Raw genomic sequence first — 20,964 nt, forward strand, 5'->3', positions numbered from 1 at the left:
CCATTTGTCTGCTTTCTTCCACTACTACATTTCAATCAAACTCAACCACACAATTCTTTATCCATGTGGCACAGTGTGAGGACAAATGAAACGTCACATGTAATCCAACAGAGATGATGTTTCGTTTCTAATCATTGGGTCTTCTTGCAAGTTAGAATTTCCAGGCTGGAGGTATGGATCAGAGAAGAGCACAGGCCTCAGAATGTGAGGGCTGAAGCTGAAACATAAATATTGGAATAAAAAAAATCCCATTTCCAGTATTTGGAGATCTTAAATTCAGCACAACGCAAAGGCAATCACTGTCTCAATGGCACAGCTTACTATGAACTTCACAGATGCCGATCTCCACTGACACTGGCTGGCTAGGAGGGTGAAACAGCACAACTTCTTCTGCAATAGGAAATAATTACTACTGTTAATATTTTTTCATTAAGAAACAGCAAATCACTATTTTTCAAGCCATAAATAATCTTTCGCTTCCAGGACATTCTAATTCTATTAAAAATGTCACTAACGTCTGATATAAAAGTTTTCATACTATAATAAACACACACGACAATCCAAATACAATTTTTTAATAAAGATAATTACAAAAGATGGAAAAAATCAGCTCAGAAAGGCCAATTATTTCTTTAATAGATCAGTTTTGTTTGACATAATAACTCACATCAAGTTTAAATACTATCACATAAAGCATGGTGGAGAAAAAAAAATTTTGCCTCATAATTAGAAAAACTCACAATGAAACTTGCCAGGAAAAACAAAAACGAAAAAAGCCATTTTGAAAATAAATACAGTCCATGCCAAAATAGTATAAAATGAGGCCAGAAGTCTTCAAAAAGAAAAGTTTGTCCCAATATTTTCTCACTTTTTAGATGGCTTCCTAAAATTGAGGAAACTCTCAAATTCAAGGGTTGCTGAGTTGTTCTGATTTGGCTCTGTTGAAAGAGGCAATGAGAAATATTAAAAATGTCAGTTTGAGTTTAAATACATTCATCTAATTCTACTGATCAGGTTCTACAGGTTCATGTCAACGGTTGATAAGTGTTATTGTAGTAGTGAATGTCTTAATCTTTCTAGTGACTTTACGATCTATTTTAGGTAACCCTTTCTAAGCTAGAATACAATTTTATGTGCCCAGGCAGAGACGATTTAAATCGTGACAATAAGATCACCCGGTGTATTTTTGCTTACAAACTGTGTTATCCTAATCTTTCTTAAAGTTACCTTTTACAACACCAAAAAAAAAAAAAAAAAAAAAAAAAAATTCCCCAAAAGAAAAAAACCTCTGTACAGAAATTGGAGTACAAAACAACTATGGTTATTATGTTAAGTATATGAAATTACTGTTATTTACCCTTTGGTATCTGTCTTTTCACCACTACCTTCCTTGGATTTATCTTCTTCCTTAACATCTAAAAAATAAAAAGTAGGAAAGGTTAAAATATTTTGGAAAAAAGTATGAATTTTATATTGTAGTTTAAAATAGTTTAAAAACAAAAATTGTCATCATATGTATTCTTGTGATTCATGAATTTAGCAACAGATAAGCATTTGTGTTAATGACATAGGTTCAGCAGTGTGGTCTTGTTCCTTTTGAATTTGTGGCTTGGTAGGCTCATGGCATTACTGATACTGAAGGGATAGGTACTGTGAAAAGTTTAGAGCACAGCCGAGTACTATTACAGAGGTCAAGAAGGCCTCTATGAATTAAGTGATATTTAAAAGGCGTTCTAACCTAGAGGTGGTGTCTCATGCCTGGTAATTTTAGCCTCAAGAGGCTGATACACAGAAGATCAAGGTTTGAGGTCAATAGAGACAGCAAAGTCTGAGACAAAACACCTCCAAAACAGCAAACAAAAGCTGGGGAAAAGACTCAGGTAGTTTACCAAGCCCTGAATTCAAACCCGTATGGATTAAAAAAGAAAACAACAAACTGTGGTGAAGAATGAAAAAGGTTTGTGTGGAGGATTATCTTCAAGAGAAAAAAAAAAAAACAAACTCAGAACTTTGAGGCAAGAAGATATTGGAAAGGTTGAAAGAGGAATTAAATTACCAATACAGATCATGAGTTGTGAGCAAGCAAAGGAATGAGATAAAATGAGCCCAGAGACATAGCAGGAGCTAAATTCCATTAAGTATTTGTATAGTTCTTTCCTTAATGTATTTTGATTTATACTTTCAGAAGTACCAGGCCATCAATGCCAGGGAATGGCAGAGAGGGCAGTTCAAACCATGATGGCCAGGAAGCAAAGTGAATACAGGAAGAGGCCTGGACAAGACATAGCCCCCAAAGACCTTTAGTTTTTAACTATTACTAAACAAATACTCGAAGCTTAATATCTGAATACAGTGACTACACTAACAGTATGAATTCTATATCATCAAAGGTAATTATTACAAATGTGTTAAAAAATGTTTCTCTAAATAAAGTTATAAGAAGGGTGAACGAATGCAACAGCAATACTCACAAGACAATATGTTGGAAATTAACTGTATAACTGGGGGGGGACCCGGGGGGGGGAGGTGGGAGAAAAATGAGGGAGGGGGTAACACATATGACAGGAAATGTATTCACTACCTTACTTACTGTAACCCCCCTGTATATCACCTTGACAATAAAATTAAAAGAAAAGAGATAAAGACACAGAAAAATGTTAACATGCTTAGGTGTTCCACACAGCCATTTCAGGGGATAGGTAGTGCCTATAATACAAATACAGTTGTTGACACTATCAGTTTTATGATATTTGATTCAGCTTTGGGGTTTATTTTGGCTATGGAAAATTTAACTCAAAGTGCTAAAAGCAGGTACAGGAGAAGAAATGGCCCCTATTCTAAGTTTTGACCTATTAGTTTTTATTCACACATATTAATTGTATCCCTTAAAGGGGCTTAGTGTGATATTTCTATACATGGACACAGCACACATTGGACAAATCCTCCCCCTTTTATCCTGTTACCATCCCCACTCTTCCAACATCTATTAATCACCATTCAACATTCATAGTATTCTATCTTTTCTATTGGCCAGAGATTTTAACAATTACAAGGCCCTATAAGAAGAGATACAGCACCAAGCAAAAACCAAGTAAGAGTTTTAGAAAAGATTTTCGAATCAGCAATTTAAGTATTAAAGAGTTGAAAACTATAAGCTCAGTCCATCATTGGGCCATTAAGATAGATACTTAATAGTGTATTTCCCCCACCTCAGGTCCTCAGCCCCTCCCACTAGCCCCCAGCTCTACCTGAACTCCCTGTCTTACAGCTACAATTGGACACTCCCACTCGCTACTCAGACCTACCTACCTACTTCCCTTCTAGCCCCAGAGTTATAAGTGACCACTGGATTAAGGTCCAGATGCCATAATGCTCCTTCTCCCATGGGAGATATGGCCCCACTAATAAACCTCCTTATAAACCTTCTTCTCCTGTCCTTACAAGAATAAGAGAAAAATATCTTTCTTATTGGGAAGAAAAAAATTACCAAAAAGATTTAAACTGAGAAGAGCCCCTTCCCCTCCCCAAACAACAGGAAAACAAAAAGGTTTAGATGAGGAGGTAGGCACCAGTGAAAGGGTGGGGGAGGTTAACAAAGGTGAATGAGGACGACTATAATGAAAGCATATGTTTTGCATGTGTAAAACCAGAACAGTGAAACCTTTTGAAATTATTTAACTTTATTTATATATATTTTTTCATTTTTTTATTGCCAGTCCTGGGCCTTGAACTCGGGGCCTGGGCACTGTCCTTTGCTTCTTTTTGCTCAAGGTTAGCACTCTGTCACTTGAGCCACAGCTTCACTTCTGGCCATTTTCTATATATGTGGTGCTGAGGAACTGAACCCAGGGCTTCATGTATATTAGGCAAGCACTCTAGCCACTAGGCCATTTTCCTAGTCTGTCTGTCTGTCTGTCTATCTATCTATCTATCTATCTATCTATCTATCTATCTATCTATCTATCTAATCTATCTATCTAATCTACCTTTGTAAGTCATGGGGCTTGAACTCTGGGCCTGGGTGCTGTTCATGAGCTTTTCAGCTCAAGGCTAGCACTCTACCACTCGAGCCACAGCACAATTTCTGGTTTCCTGGTGGTTAACTAGAAATAAAGAGTCTCACAGACTTTCCTGCCCCCAGTGGCTTTGAACATTGTATGCTCCTCAGATCTCAGCTTCCAAAATAGCTAGAATTATAGGTGTGAACCACCGACTATTGAAGTTTTTTTTAAAAAGAAGTGAGATGGGGACAGTAACTGAGGTAAGGTTGATTCTAATACACTGTATACACAATGGACATATCACAATAAAATCCCTCCTTATATAGCTAATACAGTAGCTAATACCTAATGTATATTAATAAAAATAACTCCAGCTTATTCAACTACTACTACTGGACAGGAAAATGAGTTGGCCGACTAGCTATGAATTACTTTCATATGTTACAGTAACAAAATGAACAAGTAATTAAAATCAGCACTCATCACCATTATGTGCATGAAGAAATCCATCAAGCACTGAGAGTACATTTAGTTAGAATATTATTTTCTACCTTCCCCCTCTTAGAAGGTCAATGTAAGTATAAAATTCCTTAAAGAAGGTGCTACAATATAATGTGCTAAGATACCATGTTTTGGTTGCAAGTTGAATTGCCCAAAGCTGCTGACAGTACTCTGAAGCATGGGAAAGCATTAGGAAGTAGTGGCTTCTCTACAGTTCTCCCCCGAACACTTTCCTCAGAGTTTTTGTTTCTTTCAGTCTTTAAGCAGTCTACTGTTTGACCTTCAGGCATCTAGAAAATGATTGAGGAGCTAAAGACCACATACACAGGAAAAAGTCATCCACCACACTCACACCCACACCCACACCTACCCCTGACACCTGGGTGGTTGACTTAAGGATCCCATAAAAGCTGCAGTATAGCTCTTAATTTTCAACAAAATCAAAAATATTTACAGAAAAGTAACTGACCTGCTTTCTTGTCTTCTGTTTCTTTCTTGTCTTCTTCAATCCTAGCTTTCTTTGCTCCTTTCTTATGATCAGCTACATTTCTACGACCTCCTTCTCCTTCATCCTCAGAATCTGAGAATTCTTCATCACAAGCTATCCGTTTGTCTGATGCTCGAACTAATAAAAAGATCCATAAAAGATTAATATTAACTGAAACAGCAGTTTTACAACTGTTAAAGTAGACTCACACAAAAATACAATGATTTTAAGAGTTGAGTAAGATGAATGATTTATTTAACACTGAAATTTAGTTTACAAAGAAACAGTTCAAGAAGGCTGAGAACGTTTAGAGATGCCTTTTTTTTTTTTTCATGGGGTTTAAACTCAAGGTCTGGGCAGTCTCTTAAGGCTCAAGGCCACAGTCCCATGTCCAGCTTTTGGGTGGTTAACTGGAGATAAGAGTTTCTATGAAATTCCTGCCTGGGTTGGCTATGAACCATGAGGTTCAAATCTCAACCTCCTGAGTAGCTAGAATTTACAGGCATGAGCCACTGATGCCCAGCTTGGACATGTCATTTTTAAAGAAAAAACTTTGTAGAACAAAATTGTGTTTTGCTAATAGGAACAATATCTTTATCTAAAAGTGTCTTTTTCTGTTACACCTCTGAAGAGAACAAGAAAAAACAAAGTACCATTAATATCATAAGTGACATACCATTATAATGAAAATCTAATGTATTATTAGTTATATGCAATGTGAAGCTGTAAAAACAAACAGAAAATGCTGTATTTTAAGCCATTCTACTTTATTTTTCAATTTATTACCAAATCAAAATGTCTAATTTGTAGAAATTTTCATTTACACACATATAGTATCATAAATGTATGTATATATGTATAAGATGAAACTAACTTCATCAAGCTGAGATATCAAAAAGCTAAATTCACAGAAGATGAAAACTGGAGAAAAGGACGTTACTAACATGTGCACAATGCAACATATCCTATAGTGCTATTTGGGAGCCACTAAAACTTCTAAGTTAATTCCTTACTTGAAATCCTCTTGTCGGGATCTTCTCCATCTTCATCGCCACTGTCCTCATGAACAGCATCTTCTGGGATAGCTTGCATTTGGACACCAGGTGCATGAGGTAACATGCGTAAATTTTCAAATAAACGCTGTCTAAATTACACATGCAAAGTTATTAGACAAAGCTCAAGTTCCTTGATACTCCCACCTCTTTTCCTAGGTTGAAGACTGAACCCAGGGACCTTGTGTATGGTAATTAAGTGTCTACAACTGAGCTACCTCCAGCCCTTAAGCCCTTAAGCCTCCTGTAATGCAAACATAAAATTTCACCTTTTTCATAGCTTAGTCTGTGAATTAAAATTTTACTAAGCATTAGCACTTTATATACTATAACTAATTTAGTCACAACTTGTAAAGCAGATACTATAAAAGCACTAAGGAAAGTGATCTCGCGTAGTGTCTAACACTATGGCAGAAAGGACACAAATCCAAACCTGTGTAATGTGATTTCTCTCTAACCACAATAGAAAAAAACAAAGCTTTAACAAAAGGCTTCAGATAATGCAAATAAATTACTCACTGATGTAAAGCCAATAAGGGTAAAACTTACAGTTCCCTATGTAATTAAAACTTACAGTTCCCTATGTAATTAAAAAATGTATTTCAAGTAATAAATGAAAACATTTTTGATGACCCAAAGCTCATATCTTTCTCTTAATGAATACAGGACATCAGTTATATAAGGTTTAAAATCCTTCTTAAAAAGACAAAGACAAGCTTTGTAAAGATGAACAATTCAATGACTTCTTACTTTATCTTTTCCATATATTCTGGAGTGTTCTGGTTTGTCATGTTTGAAGGACTAATATGCAGTTTGAAGTCCGGTCCAAAATATTCAAAGTAATCATTATATGGCAACTCTATCAAAAACAATGAAGTTTCACGTTAAAAGCTCAGTTTCCATAAAAATCCATGCACAGAATCCAGAAATATTTCCAAAATGAATGCCTTCATGAAATAAATAATTTTTGGCTCATCTATTTCTACATATTGACAGTCTTTACAAAATAGGCACTGTAACATGAACACTTACCATTGGGAATCTCGCAATCAAGGGCAACCGCTGTCTCATATGTCCAACATCTTGCAACGTTACGGATTGTGTATCCACCTCCCCCAAGCATCAACAATGGTAAGTTAAAAGTTTTTACAACTTCTACACACTTAGCATGACCTAAAACAAAGCAGATTTGAATAATGGCTCAAGAATTATTTTTTAAAAAATAATAAATGCAAACAAAAAGCAAAAGTTCTTTCTTGCTCAGAAATATTTTCTAAATATTTTTGAAAGACTAAAAACAAGACATTGCTAGTTTGAAACTCCTTATCACTCACCTTTCACCCAATGATAAAGATGACATAACTGGAAACTTCTAGTAAATGTCTGAGAGGAAAGCCAGATATGATTAACTATTGATAGAAAATGGATATACCACCAAGTGCAGGTGGCTCACACCTGTAATCCTAGCTACTCAGGGAGCTGAGAACCATGTTTCAAAACCAGCCCGGGAAGAAAAAGTCTGTGAGACTCTTATCTTCAATAAACTACTCAGAAAAAGCTACAGTGGCAATGTGGCTCAAGTGCTAGCTTTGAGCACAAAGAGGCTCAGGGATACAGGCCAGGCCATGAGTTCAAGACCCACTCCCCGCCAAGAAAAAAGGATATACCCACTTTTTAACAAAAAGATTTTATTCTTGCAAGGTTACAAGAGAAAAAAAATATCAGGTTGCATACAATGAAACACTACAATCTAAATTGGTTGTATCTAATTAACAGTATATACCTGAATTGTTTCTTTGTATTAAGTAAAAGTCCATTTCCCATTCTTGCATATGAAGAATGATTATGCAAATTTTAATGATTGACTATCTTTAGGTAATACCATTATGGTTATGTTTCTTAACTTAATCCTTAACATAAAATTCAGAAACTTTTGGGTGTATTATTGATTACTCAGGAATCATTTTTAAACAAAATCCCTAAGATTAAAAAAAATTCATGCATGTTGATTTGTTTTTGTTTAATTCAAGTCCTGGAGCATGAAGTCAGGGCCTGGGTAATACTATCTCTGAAGTTTTCTGCTCAAGGCTAGCATTCTACCACTTGAGCTAAAGCTCTAATTCCAGCTGTTTGGTAGTTAATTTAGAGGTAAGAGTCTCATGGACTTTCTTGCCTGGTCTGGCTTTAAGCCACAATCTCTTAGACCTACGCTCCTGAGTAACTAGGATTATAGGTGTGAGTCACAGGCACCCAGCTCATTTTGAAGATTTTTTAGGTAAATAAAAAGTTACAAAGAAAAAAACCTTAAATATCCCTATCATTTAAGTACTAGTATAAAGTTTAGTTATTTATTCTCTATGTAACTGAAGATTGACCGTTTTGATTATGTATTCCTGGACAATATACTTTTTGCTACTGCAGCTAGGAAAACATGAGCTTCTTAGATAAAAACAATCTGGCCAGGAGCTGGTAGCTGATGCCTATAATCCTAGCTACCCAGGAGGCTGCAATCTAAGTACAGTTCAAAGCCAGCCTAGGCAGGAAAGTTCATGAGACTCTTATCTCCAATTAATCAGAAAACTGTGGTTCAAAGTTGTAGAGTGGTAGCCTAGAGCAGAAAAGCTCAGGGATAGTGCCTGGGCCCTGATTCAAGTCCCCCAATTGACCACTCCCCTACCCACAAAATCCAACCAACCTCCAAACCCCACAATCACCTGGATTGAAAAAAGAATAAAAAAGTTAACTTACAATTCTGTAAGTAAAGGTGCTTGGCAAAAAGACATTTACTTCTTCTTTGTACCCAAACCGGGTAAAAAATAGTTGCTTTAGTTGGAATGGCAACAAACTTTATGACACTATTTACCCACAAATGTATATTAAGTGTAACAAAACAAAAACTAACTAATTGAAACGAGAGTTACTGTATACATATACACATATATGAAAAATCCAGTCTTGTGTTAAAATGATAGGCAAAAACTACTATGAGAGCTTTTACAGGAAGTCACTGGAAAGAAGAAAAACCACTTTTTCTTGAGGAATATTACCCCTGAAATTGCTGACCTTTTTTGGCGGGAGGGAGAATTTGGGAGGTAAGGTGGGAGAAAAATGAGGGAGGAGTAAGTTTGACAAGAAATGTACTCTCACTACCTTATGTACGTAATTGTAACCCCTCCGTACATCATTTTGACAATAAAATTAAATTTCTTTAAAAAAAGCACTTCAAAAAAAAAAAAAAAAAGAAATTGCTTACCTTTGACTGTTAGGTTGAAGCAACCAAGTCTATCACCAGATAATGAATCTGCACCACATTGTAATACCACAGCACTGGGTTGATACATCTCCATCACTTTTGAGATGATCTATATCCAAAATAACAAATGTTAATGTATCTACTAACACTTTAAAATTCAACTTTTATTTTGAAAATAATACTTACAGGCTTAAATATCTGCCCATATGACTCATCGTCTATACCATCTCTCATTGGAAAATTGACAGCATAATATTTGCCCTTTCCAGCACCAATATCCTAAAATACATACACAGATCTTAAAAGAAACATAATATAGTTGATAGTTTTAAAAGATTAAAAGACTAAGTACCAAAACCCAATTTTAAATTTAACTTAATAACTATAGGAAGAATACAAATTCAAGAAGCAAATTAAAATGTGCACGTTCCAAAATGTATAGATTACTTGTGAAGTATAAAAGAACCACTTCCAACTAATCTGATGAAATTTTTAGTTTTTAGTTTTACGAGTTTATGTTAATTATACAAACCATAAAAAATAACAGAGTATAATGACAGTAATGGGCATGTGAGAAAAAATAAACATAAATGCAATATTAACATACTTTTTTTTTTTTTTTTTTTGCCAGTCCTGGGGCTTAAACTCAAGTCCTGAGCTCTGTACCTGGCTTCTTTTTGCTCAAGGCTAGCATTCGGCCACTTGAGCCACAACGCCACTTCTGGACATTTTCTATATATGTGGTACTGGGGAATCAAACTTAGGGCTTCATGTATATGAGGGAAGCACTCTTGCCACTAGGCCATATTCCCGGCCCAAGTTATTTACACTTTAAATGTTGCCTAAGGAACTCACTATAAGCAGAATATGTGAAATGAAAAGCAAATTTAAAGTTAGGGAAAACAGAAATATCTAGTGCAGGATCCTTTTGGAAATTCACAATCTACTGTGAGCTTCAAGCCTGAATTTTAAGTTTTAACTTCTATAGACAAAAACATCAGATTTGTTCTTTACCAAAGATTCAAAGAAAAAAGTAAAACTTGGATTCTAGATGCACAAGCGTATTTAAATTATTGGGAGATGTTACTAATGTATCTATGTTAGTATATGTAATTGTGTGTGCATACCTAGGTACAGATATGTCTAAGTGTTTGTGTCACAGTGTGCAGAACTTTTAGAAAACTATTTTAGCTTCAAGACCAAAGGACTGACAATCCTTACATGTTTTAAAATTCTATCTTAAAAAGTCTAAGTTCTAAGGATCACTAGCATTTGTGCAAGCTTCCCCCAAATCAGTATGGAACTCATCTTAGCACAGATCTATTTTTTACAAAGACAGAATTTTAGTCATATCACCCAAATCTAATGAAAAGAAACAAGCAGAATACATATCTTTCTTCAAGAATTTTTCCTAAAGGATGTAGATAAATGGAAGAACCAAGAATCCCTAGATTTCTGCATAGTCCAAACAGAAAACATTGGGATCCTAGTATTTCATAATATATAGAATTAATTAGTATTCACCCTAACTAAAGGTTGCCAATTCAGTTGCTATACTTTTGAAACAGTGCTTTATCATTTTTCTTATTCCACAACTGGCATTTTATCAAACAGCTCGTCTTTCTTCTACCTAGAATATTCTAATTATAGACAAGTTTTTATAATTAGCAAAAGTATTCCTTTTCTGTTTTAAAATGGATTATCAGACAAAAAAGAAAACCATTAAAATGACACGGTACAAATTTTGCAGAAAATGCAAACACAGCTACACATGTAGTGTAATGATTGGTTTACAAAATTTTATGGATACATTCAATCATTATCCTTTGAATGTCTTTTCACAAATCACTGTAAAATATTAAATGAGAAAAATACATGTTGCAGGCATTTCTCAAATTTCTCTAAAACCCATGTTGCTAAATATTTTCCAAAACTTCACACGATTATAAGCATTTTAAATATCAACCAATGACAGGGAGTTGGGTAAACAAGGGTTGAAAGAGGACAAATATTATCCTAAGTGTGAAAAAAGAACAATGAACTCTCGAATGACAGTAAAGGAGGGTGATGGGAGCTTTGATTGGAGTACCCTGTAAACATATGGTGTGGAAATGTCACAATGAAATCTTATTTTGTATAGCTTATGTATGCTAATAAGAAAAAAAAAATCAAGAAGAGACCACAGTGACACCAATCTACTTTTCAGGAAGAGACCTCTACTTGCTACTTCTATGTTAATAAGGTACTATTCTGTTCTTTAAAAATCAAGTACCCTTTTGCTAAATTTCTATAAAATGGAAGGGTTGTACACAAATATATTCTATTTGTCTACAGGAGGAGCACTTAAACTGTTCAGAATCACTCAGAGTTTCTTGGAACTAAGAAGGTTTACTTCTGATAGATACCTGGGCAGTACTGATCTTGCTCATTTAGGGAACATTCTTTTGCAAGAAAATGAAATTCTGTATCTCCAATTTTAAAACCACAAACTTACTCTAACTAAAACATTTGAGCTCCCACCCAGTTTTAACTTAGACAAGGCTTTACCATCATAACTCTTAAATGGATAGAAAGAATACCACCTTGTGCTCAAATAAAGAAAATGTACATATCTGAAGAAAAAAATGCTACTGTGATTGTTCTTTTATATTAGTAAAAAAGTTTAGGACTAACATTCAATATGATGAAAGAGACCAGTCTGTGGTTAAATAAAGAATATTTTCAGACTGCTCTTTAAAATGTGCTTACTAAACTGCAATGACTCACCACAGTCTCGAAAAATAACCTTAACAAAACAGTTTAGAATACTCAAAGCCATAGTAAGTCAAATCTCCCATATAAATTATTCTAGTATAAATTAAAAGCCACTGTTAAACTATTGAACAAACTTCAATATGCATGTGGCGCGCTTCAAAAACCAAAACACCAGGGCTGGGGATATGGCGCTGGGGATATGGCCTAGTGGCAAGAGTGCTTGCCTCAAAAAAAAAAAAAAAAAAAAAAAAGAGTGCTTGCCTCATATATATGAGGCCCGGGTTCCATTCCCCAGCACCACATATACAGAAAATGGCCAGAAGTGGTGCTATGGCTCAAGTGGCAGAGTGCTAGCCTTGAGCAAAAAGAAGCCAGGGACAGTGCTCAGGCCCTGAATCCAAACCCCAGGATTGGCAAAAAAAAAACCAAAACACCAAATGGAAACATAAGTAACATATTAACTGAAATGAATACACTTAAGAGCCTGGATGGTATATATGCTTTCTTTACAAATGATACATCTATGGCATTCAGAAACCTAAGGAAAAAAAGTCAAGAACAATCATAAAGAAGGAAGACAGAAGATTACACAAAGACCTTGTTTGATCCCAGGCAGATTACAAGCAGTTAGTATGTGGGTTACAAATATGTAGCTTCAAAGATTGAAACTGAATATCAAGAAAAGTGCTCCTCGGAGGTTCACAAATACTGAGTCAAAAAATTGAAAAGATAAGAAGTAGTCTCTTTAGTTCTAATTTTGTGCTAATAATAGCTAACAAAGTAAAATCTAGCAGATGATATAGAATATAAAGTTACTTAATTCTCTTTTAAAAGTTTCAAATTAGTGACTCTGGAAAAACACTAATTCAAGTAGAGGACTGCTAATCTACATCAATTTCATATTTATTCTGACAAAATTTGGTCTTACCCTCAAGTCTCCTGTGCCAGGAAAGTATTCACCATATTTGTGGAAGGAAACAGTCATCACACGATCTGTTGTATAAAAAGCTTCTTCAACACCATCACCATGATGGATATCTATGTCAATATATAAGACCCTTTGATGATACCTAAAAGCAAAGCCATAAATAAGTGGGTTTTTGTTTTTCCCCAATGTTCCTAGGGTAGATGAGAGGAGCCACCATGTAAGTTCAGGAAGTCTACTGCTGAGCTCATCAATTCCAGATTTAAACCTCTTTTCTACTTCTCACCTTAATAGAATATTCAAACATTTGAAATCCCAATTTGAACATTAGACTTAAATCTGGATCCAGAGTGAGAGAATGTATTTACTGTGTTAAAACCCATCAAATTCTACATGCTTTAAAAATACTGCACATTAAAAAAAATTCTGTCAAAATTTTTATTTTTGTATGTGAACAAATGAAGATGTCAAACTCAAGAGATGCTTTATAGGTGAGAAATAAAGTTGAAACAAGACTACTTTGTGGCATATGACAATTATATAGATTCATATTTCCAGGTTCATAAAAAGTTTTACGCAAACGTTTATATACTGTTCCTGGATTCATTTTTCTATACTGAAAGAGAGTCACTCATGGTACTGTTAACCATTTCATACTGATGCTAGGAGTACTGTAAATGCAGTGATACTACAAATGCATTTTAAGAGTCATTCATCTCACCGTATCCCATTTCATTACGAGTTGATACCCACATTGAAACAAAAAAGGTATAAGGTCTATTTACATGTTATGCTTTTAAAGTACAGTGAAGCGGGAAAATTTTTGTATATATGTTTATATATTTACATATGTGGCAAAACAGTGTATTTCTTAAGCAATAATACCACTGTGCTAAAAGAATACAATGTAAGCTATTATCAGACTAGGCACTCACAACTCTCTTAACAGGAAATCAACATTCAGAAAACATAAAAATTAGAAACAGCATTATATTCACAGTAGAATTTCTTCACAAAATTAAAAACTATAAAAATAAAGCTGTGACAATGTTCAGTTACTGAATGGTTCATGCGTCTATTAATCAAGCAGCTGAATTTACACTCTACTAGCTGAAGAAGCGTATCCAGATAAAGTAAAACTATTATCCCAGTTGGCAAAAACTTGCTCAGTTTTGAAAACACTGGAATAAACATCTATAGTCATTTAAAAACCAAGGCAAATAATTTCAAATATACAAGGATCACTGTAAGCAAGAATATTTTCAAAGCTTAGAAAACAAATTTCTACCTTAGTAAATCTTCAAACAACTACTTCAGCAAGTTATCACATAATTTAACATCCATTAGTAGAGAGGTAAGGTACCATTCAGATGTAGAAACCAAGTAGCTATCTGCTCATTCAAGATGTAACCAAGTTTTCTTTAACACAGGTTTCAAAATTTTGTCTTTAAGTTAAAAATAGATGAAGTGCCAGAATACAAATTTTCAAACCCATCAATCATTAGCTAAAACTACAACTCAAATATAAGCCAGACTGTTATTTGGATTTTAAGACATTTTATCACAGGAAATGTATCATTGTAAATTAGCTTACTTAAGTAACTCAAGGATAGCAAGCACAATATCATTCACATAACAGAATCCTGATGCTTCCGATTTCTTGGCATGATGTAATCCTCCAGCCCAGTTGACAGCCATATCAGTTTGTTGTCGGTTCAATTTCACAGCCCCAGCTGAAGAGGAGAAATATGGTAAGATATATATATGATTGAAAATTTAGTATATGATAAAGTGCCAATAGTCTTGCAAAAGTTTCAACTCATTAATATTAAGGATTATTGTCTAGAATACCTACAGCTAGAAATTTTTCCTTGGACAAGCACTCCTATATATAGTTGTGACTTCGTTAAATGTATACTTAGGAAGCTGTAAGAACACTGAATGAGAAAAAAGTATGAAAATAGAAGTTTTATTTGTTTTTGTTGCCAGTCCTGGGGCGTGGAGTCAGGGCCTGAGCACTGTCCCTGGCTTCTTTTTACTCAAGGCTAGCACTCTACCTCTTGAGCCACAGCACCACTTCCGGATTTTTTCTATATATGTGGTGCTGAGGAATTGAACCCAGGGCTTTATGTATAAAAGACGACCACTTTTACCACTAGGCCATAGTCCCAGCCCTGAGAATATAAGTTTTAAAAATTAAAAAGTCCTATTATAAATGTGTAAGACTGTAACAAAGAAATCTCCCTCAGTGTAATTAACACAAACATAAAAATAAACAAAAACTTCAAGTCATTGTATCATAACCATGGGGAGTTGAAGGACAATTATCTTTGCTAGTTTAGATCTGGAATGTCCCAAATAGGCTCACGACTTGATCTTTAATAAAAGGTGAGGCTCATCAAGATACATTATTTACATTCGTGGAACTATCACAATAAACTCTTTGTACAAATATATGCTAATAAAAATTGGCAAAAGAAAACACACCCCACCCCCAAACAAACAAGATTTACTCTCTAGTAGTATGAAGCCCAGGCCTAGTAAGATATTCTAGATTACTCAAAATGTGACCTCAAAAAGGACACTGGTCCTTTCCGTCTTTCCTAACTAGCCATGATGCAAACAGGCTTTCTCTCCACTGTGCGCTCCAAGGCCCAAAGCAACAGGACCAATTCCTCATGGGCTGAAACAACCCATAAGCTGATTATCTCTTGATACTTTGTGAGAATAATGTAAAGCTGACTAAATTAATTTTACAATCACGGTGACTCTTTTCTTGCTATCAAAATCTATTACCATAGAGCAAGGACATGGTGGCACTCCCTGTATTCTGAGACTTGGAGGTAGTTGCAAAAGGATGACAAGTTTGAGGCTACTCTAAAAAGAAGAAAAAATCACTACTATTAAAATGTCTGGTTTAGGGTCTGGGAATGTAGCTTAGTGGAAGAGTGCTTGCCTAGCATACACGAAGCCCTGGGTTTGATTCCTCAGTACCATATACACAGAAAAAGCCAGAAGTGGCACTGTGGCAAGTGATAGAGTGCTAGCCCTGAGCAAAAGAAGCTCAGAGACATGGGGCTGGGAATATGGCCTAGTGGCAAGAGTGCTTGCCTTCTACACATGAGGCTCTTGGTTCGATTCCCCAGCACCACATATATGGAAAACGGCCAGAAGGGGCGCTGTGGCTCAGGTGGCAGAGTGCTAGCCTTGAGCGGGAAGGAGCCAGGGACAGTGCTCAGGCCCTGAGTCCAAGCCCAGGACTGGCCAAAAAAAAAAAAAAAAAAAAAAAAAAAAGAAGCTCAGAGACAGTGCCTAGGCCCTGAGTTCAAGTCCCCAAGACTGGCAAAAAAATAACAAAAAAAACCAAACAAACAAAAAACAAACCCAAACAACTAAAATGTCTGCTTTACATAAACAGCTGAAAGGATACATAACTATATTCAGATTAACTTAAACCTGAGTTAGGACACTTACCAACTGAACCACCAGTGGAGAGTTGACAAAACTCAAAGAGCCCATCAAACACAGGACAATCTTCTCCAACATTAACTGTAGAAGATGACATTCATTTATTTCAACCCACTGTATACATTACTGAATGCTTTTGCTTAAAAAAGTGTTATAAAACAATCATGTTTGTCTGATGTATTCATAAAACATACCCAAATGTGCAATTTAACAATTCAAATGATATTTTATTGAAGGTTATTAAAATGCTTTTGAAATATTATTACCAAACCTCACCAGTAATATCTGAGAAATACTTTTGTTTGGGGCAGAGCTCAAGTGGTAGAGTACTTGTTTAGCACATGCAAAGCCCTAGGTTCAATACCTAGTACTAGAAAAAGAAAAAAAAAACTTTCCAACATTAGTCATTTTTGACAAATGAAATATCAGCAATAATGTTAATATCAATTTTTGACCTTGAGTCCTCTTTGGCCTTTTCAGAAAGAATTGTAGATTTGTTAGTGGTATTTCATGGATGTGACAAGACTAGATGAATTTCTGATCAATTTTCAAAGTATACATTTTATTATGCCCACAGCTGAGGATTCTTGTGAAATAATTTTCCTAAAATGATTTAACTTTCCAAACACCATCTAAATTTCCAAACGTTAAATCTTTAATGAAGTAATAACTAATAAAACTTGTATGTTTTGAAGAAAAATATTTAAATGCGAAAAGATTTTTGTTTTATTTAATTAAAAATTGGCTTAGGGGGGCTGGGGATATAGCCTAGTGGCAAGAGTGCCTGCCTCGGATACACGAGGCCCTAGGTTCAATTCCCCAGCACCACATACACAGAAAACGGCCAGAAGCGGCGCTGTGGCTCAAGTGGCAGAGTGCTAGCCTTGAGCGGGAAGAAGCCAGGGACAGTGCTCAGGCCCTGAGTCCAAGGCCCAGGACTGGCCAAAAAAAAAAAAAAAAAAAAATTGGCTTAGGTGGGCATGTGCAGGATTAACAGTGGGTTTGTGGCCAGCCTAGACAATAGAGTTCCAGGAAGCTTGACCTATATACTTTGTCTAAAAAATAAGTAAGTAAATAAATACAAACATAAGAAATAAAAAAAATCAGGAAGCCAGGAAGCATGCAAAGTAGTACAGACCTATGTTCCTAACTACAGGGGAAATGGAGGCAGGAGAAACTTGATCTGAGGCTAGAAAAGGCAAAACTAGAGAACCTATCTGAAAATAACCTCAAAAGAAAAAGACTGAGGGCATGCCTTAAGTCTTCCAGACATTTTTTATAAATAATAAATCAATCGATCAAAACTTTAAAAGTTAAATAACTCCAATTGCTTTATGACTTAACTTTTAAAAATTTTTTGATAAACAAAGCATCTATTAATCTAATTGTTCTCTTATGTCCATGGCTAACCTCGATCTTGAAAGATGGTAAGAATTAACCCAAGTTCATGGAGCAAAGACTTAGGAAAAAAAGGTACTTAAGAAAATACCACATACAGCTGGGAATATGGCCTAGTGGTAGAGTGCTTGTCTTGTATACATGAAGCCCTGGGTTCGATTCCTTAGCACCACATATATAAAGAAGCCAGAAGTGGCACTGTGGCTCAAGTGGTAGAGTGCTAGCCTTGAGCAAAAAGAAGCCAGGGACAGTGCTCAGGCCCTGAGTTCAGGCCCCAGGACTGGCAAAAAAAAACGAAAGGTTGGGGGGAGAAGGAGGGAAGGAAGGAAATGCTACACACAGATATATCACATTCTTACTTCTGAGAAACATACTAAGGAACTTTTTTAGGACTGAGACAAAAGTACAAGCACATTTTCAGTTACTCTCCATGTGTCAAATTATTACCTCATATAGCTTTATAGACCTCTAATATATAGCACTATTAAACTTTACTTTCTTGTTGTTCAGATATGATACTTAAAATAACTCCATATTATGCAGGGTTTTGGGGGAATGGCACTAGGGTTTTGAACTCAAGGCCTGTTTGCTAAGCAGATAGTCTAGCATTTGAATCTCACTTCCAAGACCTTTTTGCCTTATTTTCAAATAGGGTCCTGTGATTTTTTTCTTGGACTAGTGAAAGACTTCAGCTTATGTACTTAGTCTTCTTTGTAATGGTTTATAAGTCAGTCCTATTAATTTGTTTCCCCAGGTTCTATCTAGAACTGAATATCCACTACAAAGTTTAAACACACACACACACACACACACAATAGCTGGACTGGAGGCTTGGCTCCAGTTGTAGAGCACCAGCCACGAGCAAGAAAGTCAAGTGGAAGCTTAAAGCCCTAAGCTCAAAGGAGCATTGGCAAAATCATCACCATCATCATATCTGCTCTAGTTATGGCATTACATTGAATCAAATGAGATTATCTATGGTAGAAATGTGGAAGAAGTTCTATGAATTTCTGAGACATCTAGTAACCTCACTAACTTGCCAATCAATGATAAGAATGAACTCCAATATCAATATTTAAAATACCTCATATACAAGAAAGAGGTAAGATTAAATAAAAAATCTTCATTATTTGGAGATCATTTGTATTACAATATAGTTCAACTGGAGCACCCAAATAGAAGACAAAAGAGGTACACATTACGGCTAAGACTACCTAAATAAAGAGTGAGATTTCTGCCAACATTCTTTATTCTCAATGTTATCAGGGAAGCAAAAGTACTAGACCTTTCAACCTGCCATTCAGATAGTGTTGTTTTTTTGTTAAAGCAGCTTTAATATTTTAAGACTAGCTTTTTGAATCAATTGTATAAGACCAACAGGAAATTAACAATTTGGACAATTCCACTTATAATCTTCTAAAATACTCATTTTTATTAATCAATACAAAAATATATATTTTATAACGTACATCTCTGCATCTGTTTACTATACTCAGACATGTTGTCTGGTCTTATTGACCGTAGAAATTTGATATACTCATCACTGTGATACTTTGTCATTTCTTCAGCAGTGGCTTTATGGGGCCTCTGTTTAAAAAAAAAAAAAGGAATTATCACAGATTACATAAGAATTACTAAGCCATCCTAAGTCTCTTCAAAAGAACTAAGTCCAATAGAGTAAATTCCAAAGTTAACTAAAATTCATACATATATTTTATGAAATAGTAATGAACAGCAAAACTAACCCAAACTCCAAAAAAAGTATTAACAGGAATTAGTCATTCTTTATGCTTTAGTGGAGGAATAGGTCAACCCACATAGTCAAATTCATATTCATAAATTCAGTTTCTATCACACTTTTTGCTCAATATCCACAGATGTCACCAATGACCTCTCAGAAAGAAGATCAAATTCTCAGTTATTACTGTTCTCATGGCCTACTTTTTTTTTTTTTGGCTTATTCTAATTTTCTTCTTTTGATGAGCTTAATTTTATACACATTTCATTCACAGGCTTCTACAGATTCAGAGTCTTATCCAAAACCCCCTTTCACTAATACATCTTTGTATACAAGAAAATAATTTAACATTGTTAACTTTCTCAAGTCTTTCTTTTCTCCCTCAATATATCATCTTTATATACTTCTGCCTTTATCTACAAAAGCGCTAAGGTAACTTTTATCTTAAAGGTTTTGTAATTTGCCTGGCTACTAATGGTATTTCACACATCCAATTAATATTTGTAAGATTAATCATATAATATATAGTTGTATAATGTCACATATCATATTATTATATAATTATAATATACAATATATAATATAATAAAATTATTTTTTAACAGTCCCAGGTCAACTGTTTTTGTCAGCATAGGCAATTCTACAATTATCATTACCAAAATACTTAATATGCCAAACAATGTTATTCCCTATAAACATGCTAGCCTAAGGTGTGAGAAATTGTTTGTAAAATGAGTAAGGAAAAGAAGGCTACTACTCCCAATTCTTTAGAGAACTGTTTTCACTAAAGAGTAAAACAAGATCTTTTCATCTACCAAATGCCCTTCTCCAAAGGGGAATAATAACATTTCAAAGAGCTAGTTTTTAAAGAAGTACCACATATTTATGAAACGGCATACTCACATATATTTCCATTTTTCTGTATAAACCATAATTTAACAGCAAGTTATGAGTCATCCGAATTCTGTGTGGTTTCATGGGATGACCCTGTCCATAATAATAATTTCCAATATCACCTAAAATAGACAAGACACAAACTAAGAATAGAATCTTCATTAACAATCTCAATTTATGTATTCCAACATTAGAAGTCATTTATCACCTAAATAAGATTTACTGAAAATTTTAATGCTTTCAGAATCCATTTAGAAAGCTTAAAACTACATTAAAAAGCAAGGTATTATATATGTATATTAAGCTTTATTGGCTATTCATTCTATAAGTATATTTTTATTTTTTATTCCCTAAAATGTTAGCTGCTGTTAGTACACTGATGGTAAATTCAGATGCTTAAGGTACATTTCTGTTTTTTGAAAGAGTATAACTTAAGATTTGTTTCAACAAATAAGGCTTGTTAGATGATTTGCTGGCACCCCAGAAATCCTTC

General features: G+C 34.9%; 1 protein-coding gene across 2 annotated transcripts in view; it reads right to left on the bottom strand.

Moving 5' to 3' along the window:
- Positions 1-611: 611 nt before the first annotated feature.
- Hdac2 (histone deacetylase 2) overlaps positions 612-20,964 on the bottom strand; it is a 29,115-nt gene continuing 8,762 nt past the window's right edge. For both annotated transcript variants that reach the window (XM_048353941.1, XM_048353940.1), the window contains 13 exons: positions 20,481-20,593; positions 19,309-19,426; positions 16,448-16,522; positions 14,568-14,706; positions 12,977-13,118; positions 9,481-9,573; positions 9,295-9,403; positions 7,074-7,214; positions 6,792-6,900; positions 6,003-6,133; positions 4,972-5,127; positions 1,358-1,415; positions 612-938 (listed from right to left, as the gene is read on the bottom strand). In XM_048353941.1, the coding sequence (XP_048209898.1) occupies positions 908-938; positions 1,358-1,415; positions 4,972-5,127; positions 6,003-6,133; positions 6,792-6,900; positions 7,074-7,214; positions 9,295-9,403; positions 9,481-9,573; positions 12,977-13,118; positions 14,568-14,706; positions 16,448-16,522; positions 19,309-19,426; positions 20,481-20,593 (1,415 nt within the window). In that variant the 3' untranslated portion in view covers positions 612-907. The remainder of the gene's footprint in view (positions 939-1,357; positions 1,416-4,971; positions 5,128-6,002; positions 6,134-6,791; positions 6,901-7,073; positions 7,215-9,294; positions 9,404-9,480; positions 9,574-12,976; positions 13,119-14,567; positions 14,707-16,447; positions 16,523-19,308; positions 19,427-20,480; positions 20,594-20,964) is intronic.

Source organism: Perognathus longimembris, chromosome 9, assembly GCF_023159225.1.
Source record: "Perognathus longimembris pacificus isolate PPM17 chromosome 9, ASM2315922v1, whole genome shotgun sequence".
In the NCBI taxonomy this organism is placed as follows: Eukaryota; Metazoa; Chordata; class Mammalia; order Rodentia; family Heteromyidae; genus Perognathus; species Perognathus longimembris.